Source organism: Alosa sapidissima, chromosome 22 (genome assembly GCF_018492685.1).
Source record: "Alosa sapidissima isolate fAloSap1 chromosome 22, fAloSap1.pri, whole genome shotgun sequence".
NCBI classification, from domain to species: Eukaryota; Metazoa; Chordata; class Actinopteri; order Clupeiformes; family Clupeidae; genus Alosa; species Alosa sapidissima.
The window spans coordinates 9012002-9020353 of record NC_055978.1 but is presented as its reverse complement, the minus strand read 5'-3'; the positions used below and the strand labels follow the sequence as shown (position 1 = coordinate 9020353).

The window sequence follows — 8352 nt, the reverse complement described above, 5'->3', positions numbered from 1 at the left end:
ACTAATGATCAAAAGCACAATTATTACTTACTTGACAATCACCATCTGAACTTACACGGACTATCATCATCATAATTAGCATCAAAACTAACATCATAATACTGTAATGTCTCGAGCAAGGCTTGATTCTCAAGCACGGCTTTAATCGTCAGGAGCGGGGAACACAGACACAGAACATAGCACACGCTAGGGAAGTCGCTAACATTCATACAACTCACACACAGGGTTGGTCACATCCACGCTAACAAGGAGGGTCACACATGAGGCAGAACTAAAGAAGGGAAACACGCTACACTAAAACACGTACATAAACAGTAAATAAAGGCAATAACACACACAATAACAACCCCAAAGTTCTCCCTGAACCCCAGTTGCAGTGCATTGTGGGAGCTGTAGCCCACAGTCTCCTACGGCGATGCTACAATACCATCACTATTAATATCAGTATTGCCATGACTACAAAACCATTACATCAGTATTGCCATTACGTCCATTAGCATCACCATCATCACCGCCATAGTCATCATCATCATCATCATCATAATTAACATAATAAATGTCATCACCAACAACATTACAATTCATTCATACAAATCATTACCATAATCACTATTACCATCACCATTCGTATGGTCATTACCATAGTAACTGTAACCATTACCATCCGTAAAATCATTACTATGATAACTGCAACCATCACCATCAGTATGGTCATTACCATAGTAACTGTAACCATCACCATTCGTAAAATCATTACCATAGTAACTGCAACCATCACCATCCGTATGGTCATTACCATAATAACTACAACCATCACTATCCGTAAAATCATTACCATAATCACTATCACCATCACCATCTGTACGCTCATTACCATAGTAACTGTAACCATCACCACGGTATGGTCATGCTGTTCTCTGGCCCAGCTTCCATACATATGCATTATCTGATCTCAAATTCATCCGCTCCCAATCTCCTCCACTGCCAGACTGTTAAGCACACATAATCACATTTCTGTTCAATCTGTAGCAGTGTGAATGAGGTGACACTGAGCTTAGGTTTCTTGAAACATTAATAATGGATCTTAATCATCTCTCTATAAATGCCTGTACCCTCATTAGATATGTGGTGCAAAGAGACAGGGTGAGAGAGAGAAGGGGAGAGACAGTGACAGAGAGAGAGAGGGAGGGAAGAAGGGAAAGAGAGACAGACAGAGAGAGAGAGAAGAGAGAAGAATTGAGCTAAACACAGAACAGTATCAGCAGTGATATTCAAAACAGCTGAGGTTTTGTATTTAATTAGGCCGCTCCTCAAAACAGAGCAGAACACAATACGAATACGATAATAGTACTGGCGCCCCTGGACCTTACACAGAACGGTATTAGTAATCGTGCCCCTGGTCCATGTGTCGAAATCAGTAGTTTGAGTCGGACTGAAAAATGATTGTGGCATCAGTTCCTCCCCAGGGTTGATTTCACTCTGTTATGCTTGATTCAGTTGGGGAAAGAATCTTTAATTGAATTTCTTCGTGGCTACAAAGTGGTTTTAACTAGATCTCAAAACAGGTGGGGGTGGTGGAGGGTAGTAGGAGGAGAAGGGGGGGGGGGCTGCAGTCTGCAGTGTTACCGAAATGAAAAACAAAAACAAAGTCATGAATAAGCAGTTGAAGGATGGATGGAAAGAGAGAGAGAAGGAAAGGAGAGAAGGAAAGGAAAGATCCCGTGCTTCTGGGACAAATTGTTCATGTTCATAATTCAGTGCCTTCTCCTGTGACCTGGAAGTGAATCGCTCACTGAGCTGGGCCTGGCACACTCCCGCGTGTCGGATTTAGAATGGAGAATTTAGAATGTGTGACAGTGTTGCCACGGCGAATGGAACTCTCTGGAGAGAGATTCTGCAGGTGAATTTAGTAATTTCTGCCTCTGCCTTAGCTTCTACCAATGTACCTGTGTGTGTGGGTGTGTGTGTATGTGAGAGAGAGAGTGTTAGTGTGTGTTTGTGTGTGTCTGTGTGTGTGTGTGTGTACCTAATTTAACACCCACAACCGTCCAGTCTCCCTAAAGAGGTCATTTGCAAGACAGCTGACTTTTAGCAGACCGTCGATCATGAGTCATGACACCTACACTTAGCTCACACAGATAATAAATGAATGTACACACGCAGAGGCACATTTATGTAAAAATGGAACAACGTGCTCCAGCCTGACTCACAGAGTCATTAGGCAGCGATGGATGAATAGACACACACACACACACACACAAACACACTGGTGTGGAAAGATTCAACACCACTCCGGAAAAGTAATAATTAAACGGTCGCATCGTCTTCCATGGTGCACTGAGCTGACGTAATAAACAGAGCCTGTACAACTGAGCGAGTAGACAGCCAGGCATGCTGATTATAATGCAGCATATTGCATTACAATGCTGCTAGCATATGCTTAGCCATGCTAAAAACAACGCCGCTGAGGCAGGAAGAAAGCCAAGGCCTGTTCCTGTTGACAGCCAGAGGTGTCTGGTCCTAAGTGGCCAGGACGATGTCTGGAGAAATAAAGTTTAGGGCCCTTAAACAGAAATGATGATCTGCCAAATGGCAGATGATTCAGAGGCTGGTCCAGCAAGTGTGTTGCGAAGGCGGTAGCTTATGTTTTTCGAGGCTAAAAAATTACCAAAAAAAAAAAAGCAAGTAAGAAGTAGCCGCAGCAGTCTACAGCGCCCGTACAATATACGGGTCCGAGTGCCCACGGGGACCCAGGTTCGAATCCTGTGGTCATTTCCCGATCCCACTCCATCTCTCTCTCTCCCACTTACTTCCTGCTTCCTGTCACTCTCCAGTGTCATGTCCAACTAAAGGCAAAAAAGCCCAAAAAATATACTTAAAAAAAAAAAAGAAGCCAGTCTTTGAGCTAAAATAGTAGAAATATACCGCTATGTTATATTGGTTTAGATTCACATAGTACCTTGCTTCTTAACCTTTCAGTAGGTACCATCACAGCACTGGCGTTTGAGCTAGCCCTTTTCTCTTCTCTGGTCTCGGCTAATGAAGCGTTATTGTGTGTGTGGAGCAGGCAGCTGGCGTGCTGTTTGATGTTCCCCTGCTCCTGTTCCTTATGATCTCTGCTTGTGTTCAGCCATCCCCCCTGAGCGCAGTTCAGGCCACGGTGTTTAAGCTTTTAAAGCTCCGGTGTCTTGATCATCAGTAGTCAGAGTCGCATTCCTCCCACCTTACGTTTGAAGTTTAGAGTTTAGAGTTTCAGAGTTTTGTTAGCAATTTGCTGTGTTATGTTGCATATCTCATACTGAAGCTCTAACTGAGTTCAGTTGTGATGCTGACGGTGGTGGTTTTAGCATCTTCTGTACCTGTTGAGATACATCTTAGAGCACATGTTGATGGATAATGTTTGTTTCTTTGTGTGTGTGTGTGTGTGTGTCCATGTGTGTGTGTGTTTGTGTGTGTGTGTGTGTGTGTGTGTGTGTGTGTGTGTCCATATGTGTGTGTGTGTGTGTGTGTGTGTGTGTGTACCCTCCTCACCCTGCAGTGCTGTGTGGACCTGGACTCCAGGGTTCTCCGGCTCCAGGCCAGTGGAGATGAGCTGCCTTTCCTGGACACCTCCGCCCACCACAGCCAGTGCCACCATGACAACAACAAGAACCTGTGACATCACTTCCTGTGACGTCACCCCAAACGTGGACCCCGCCTCCCTGTGTCTAGAGAGGAGAAGGAAGAAAACATGGAGGAACATTTCATGTCTCTCTCTTTTCATATCTCTATCACTCTTTTCTTCTGATTCTCTCTCTTTCTCTCTCTCTCTCTCTCTCTCTCTCTATCTCTCTCTTTCCAGCTCACACTGTTAGTGTTTGTTTTCTGTGCTTCTGCATTCTGCATTTGCCATGATTCTCTCCTGCACTTTTGTACTGCAGTTGCATCGCTAAGTGAACGGAGGTCCAGAGAGATTATATACTATTATAATATCTATGTATCATTTCCTCATGAACACGTATTTCAGATTATTGTTTTTGATCAATAACTAATGAGTCATTGAATAGTGTAGAGAAATGAAAGGGGTAAATCCAGTAAATTGGGATTGAAATAGTGTGAAATGATCCCAGTGATTGATAAATGATGATGATGATGATGATAAATGATGTGTAATCTGTCTCGCTGGAAAGAACAGATGAGGTAGTGGGAGTAGCTGTCAACTAGACCTTAGCTATTGTACTAAACAAAAAAAAAATATATAAACAAAACGTGGAACAATCGCAAAGATTTTACTGAGTTGCAATACATCTCTGAATTCAGTCCCTTTTTGCGCTATGGATACTGCCAGACTATGGCAACAGTTTGGAATTTAAGCTTAGAATGGGTGAGATTTAATTTGGTGTGAGTTTTTGCGAAAGGTTGTTGATATTTGGAACAGCCAAGCAAATTACACCCCTCTGTTCTGGGCCCCTATATCTTTGTGCTGATTGGCTGGGATTGTTTAAAGGCTTGGTCCGAGCCACTCTGTCGTCCACTCAGACTATGGACTGTGAATGAACATACACACACTGAGCAGACAGCCAGACGACTGACCCTGAGGAGCAGTTAACTGGATTTGACCACAAGTGTATGGAATTATAATCACTAACTGCTTGTTTAAGATCTTAAATGCAGTAGGGCTGTTAGCAGTTCATGAGACCTGAACCACACATGGTTCCCAGCGTACAGCAGACAGGGTCAAATCTGGGGTCCATGGCCATGTGTGGCAGTTGTTCTGGCTGTTATCTGATGTTATGAACATTACCCCGACATACAGCCAACTGCCCCAGGGTCACGGTGTGCTTGGTGCGTGATCTGTTCGCTCATTAAAGAGCTGCAGCTCTGACCGACTAGCGCAGGGACCGATACGTACGTGAGCAGATTTCAAGTCATAGCCACTCTCTCCAAACTGCCTTGTCTCTCTCTTTCACTCTCTGTTTCTCCCTCTTTCACTCTCTGTTTCTCTCCTTCCGTGTGCTTCATATTCATGTCATGTTTTTCCATGACAGCATTTGTTCCCCTTTTCTTTCTTTTCTTCTTTTCTTTTTTTCTTTGCTGTATCTGCTTCCCATTCTTTCTCCTTCTCTTCCTAATCTCTCTCTTTCTTCCTCTCTTTCTATTCTCTTACTCTCTTCCTAATCTCTATCTCTCACTGTATCTGCTCAATTCTCTCATATTTCCCTCTTTTACCCCATCTCCTGTTTTTGTTTCTCTCCGTCTCACCTACCCTCTCTCTCTCTTCCACATACCTGCTCTCTTTCTCTCTCTCTCTCTCTCTCTCCCTCTCTCTCTCTCACCCTCTCTCTCATTTGTTAGTGCAGCTGAGGGTTCCCTTGCTGACCTGAATTAAAGACGAGGGCTCCTCCTCCTCTGTGTGCTGCAGGTTGTCTCACTTTGACCGCTTTGGTGCGTTTCTCAGATCAGAGTCGAAATTTTCAGAACTACTAGTTCAACCTCCACATCACTGCTGTATTATCAACCAGTCGGGTCTTTCTTTGCTGTACGGCAATAAATTACAATGTCTGGAAACAAAATGGCATTCACACAGAGCTGTTAAAGTATAGACATTGTTTACTGTAATGCAAACGTTACTGATGATTTGAGAAATGCACCAAAGTGACTAGAGTGAAATGTTGGACAGACAGAGTGTCTGATGATTTGAGAAATGCACCAAAGTGATTAGAGTAAATGTTGGACAGACAGACAGAGTGTCTGCACCGTGGTTGCGTAATGCTCGAACAGCTGAACCTTAGCATAATAATAATATGATAAAAAACATTCCAGTGTTGCATGATCGGTTGTTTTTCCTGTAGATGTTAGGTTTCACTTACGTTGGTCAAATTTGTAGGTTTTGTGTTTGTGTTTGTGTGTGTGTGTGTGTGTGTGTTTGTGTGTGTGTGTGTGTGTGTGAGAGAGAGAGAGTGTGCATGTGTGTGTGTGTAAGAGAGAGACAGTGTGTCTGATAATGCTTTTAGTGACAGGAGAGTGCTTACTTGTTTTTTCTGCCGGGAGAGAAACACGATCCCCATATCTTATTAGCCCTTCAGCTAACCTCCCCACTACTCTCATGACTCCAGCTGCCTTCTCCCTTCTATTTCTGGGGCACCTGAATCACTCTAGCCCCAGGCCTCACTTTGTGCCAAGGCCTCAGTGGAGGTTGATTTTCTCAGTATTCCTTGGAGGTCACCATCTCTCTCTCTCTCTCTCTCTCTCTCTCTCTCTCTCTCTCTCTCTCTCTCTCTCTCTCTCTCTCTCTCCCTCTGTACTTTACTTCTGCTTTACACAGCTAAACTAATCTAAATTAAAAATTGGAAACATTTTGTGGTTTTATTTTGTTGATAGCTGATCTTGGTCGCTGAACACACAAGCAACACACACAAATAAAGATGTGCACACAGACACAGACACACACACAAACACACACACACACACACACACACACACACACACACACATGATGGTGTGAAACGATCAAGTGTCACTGAAAAGCGCCTAGCTTTAATCCCTAAGCTGGTAGTCTGATGCTGAGCTTCTGGTGTTGCTGATTATCTTATACACACACTCACTCACACTCACACACACACACACACACATATAGCGTGGGGGTGAGTAGTGTGGCTGATCAATGGGAGGACACATGCAGTGTGAGCCTGTGTGAGGTTGCTATGTCTCTTTGTCTCCAGGACATATCACCACGGCACCCATCTGACCAGCTTCCTCACCGAAGGTCACCCCTGCATTTATTTGCTCCACCCCCCCCCCCCCCCCCCTTCTTCTTTACTCTACAGATCTCTGTGCGCTCTGTAACGGCTTTGAAAAATTAATGTTTGAGACGAGTGGATTTTTTTCCTGTGATCTTTGATTTGTTTCTTTTGTTTTTAGTTTTGTTTTCTGTTGATCGTTTTTTGATTTCTGATCAATATTTTAATCTGCCTATTGAAAAATTCAAAATAAAATCTGTATTCTGGCTATACACCGAGCTCCTTGATTTTTTTTTATGAATGAGTTATATGCCATGTGTGGGCCAGATCTGGCCCAGAACAAGAGTGCCGCGAGCCCAGCATCTCCACCTCACATCATTTCATGCTAGAACTGCCATAAGGGCCATTTTGATCCTTAGATTGTAAACTCTACATACAACCAGATACTTTCTAATGAGGAGACACAGCACTCCAAAAGTCCTCCATAGAAATGCATGGGGTTAGTTTGTAACGCCAATATGGCCGTTGTCTACGCATATCACACTCTTTCCGCAGCAATATGTCGACATATGAATACATTGAGCCAATCATGTGCTGTGTTGTGAATACATTGAGCCAATAATGTGGTGTGTTGTGAAGACATCGTGCCAATCATCTCGCCACTGGAGCAAGATTGGTGTTGTGAAGCCTTGCGCAGGTGCATTTCTACCGAAATAGATGCCCGATAAGTGCCCAAAAAGCGTTGCAATATGGCCGCCGAGTAGAGGGACTTGCCTAAAAGGACTTTGATACAACCAGCAGGACTGTATTTCTTTTCCTAAACAAAGGCATTATATGATGGAACTTTCTATTTTTTTGTTTTAAGCATTGAAAAGTGACCTAGAAATAGAATATGAAGAAATAGCGGTTTTACCTAACACCTATACTTTGTCCATAGACCTACGGAACCCAGGAAGTATCAAGATATTTAAAAAATATTTTTATAATTTTACTAAATTGTGGGCCCATTTGCTAAATTGTGCTCTCATTATATTTTTTGCCTCTGCAATACATGACCTGTTGGCTACAGTGCAAATAAATAATCCATGTGTGATGTGTCCAAGCAAGGCCATCAAATACAAATCTATCTGATTGTAAAATTATCTGTGGGTGTTCACATCACGAACACTATGCCACATAGGAGTCTTCATATAAGGTCATTACAAATGATTAAACAGCTGATTTATTATGGGGCATTATTATGGTGACTCATACAAAATGCACAAAAACAACAACAAACAAACAATCAAAAAAACATAACTGTGACTGTTAATACTACATTAGCATAACTGTAATATGCATGTGCAGGTTTGTAAAACTCCAGGGGGCATTCACAGCATTTTGACCAATCCTTATTTATTCAGAACAGACTATAAATTAGAATTTAATTAGGATTGCACTCAGAAGCACATGCATAGATCATGTCCTCTCAAACTTACACAAAACACAACGGGGAACTTGGAGAGGCTGCAGGCAGGACAGACTCTGCTTTAACAGATCTCTGGTTGGGTGCTTGACAATCTGGCCATGCTTCTTACATCGCTCTGTGCCACTGAGGATGTGGTACTGTGTGTGTGTGTGTGTGTGTGTGTGT

The 8352-nt window shown here is 43.0% G+C and overlaps 1 protein-coding gene across 2 annotated transcripts in view; it reads left to right on the top strand.

Annotated features, from left to right (window-relative positions):
* Positions 1-6991, top strand: part of nrip2 (nuclear receptor interacting protein 2) — a 48537-nt gene extending 41546 nt beyond the window's left edge. Inside the window, exons 6-7 of one of the 2 annotated variants that reach the window (XR_006026392.1) lie at positions 3539-5650; positions 5702-6991. Coding sequence is in view for 1 of the 2 variants with exons in the window: in XM_042078550.1 (XP_041934484.1) it covers positions 3539-3658 (120 nt within the window). In the remaining variant the exon portion in view is untranslated. Of the gene's footprint in view, positions 1-3538 lie in introns of both variants that reach the window. The other variant, XM_042078550.1, reaches the window with a different exon arrangement.
* The last annotated feature ends 1361 nt before the right edge of the window (positions 6992-8352 follow it).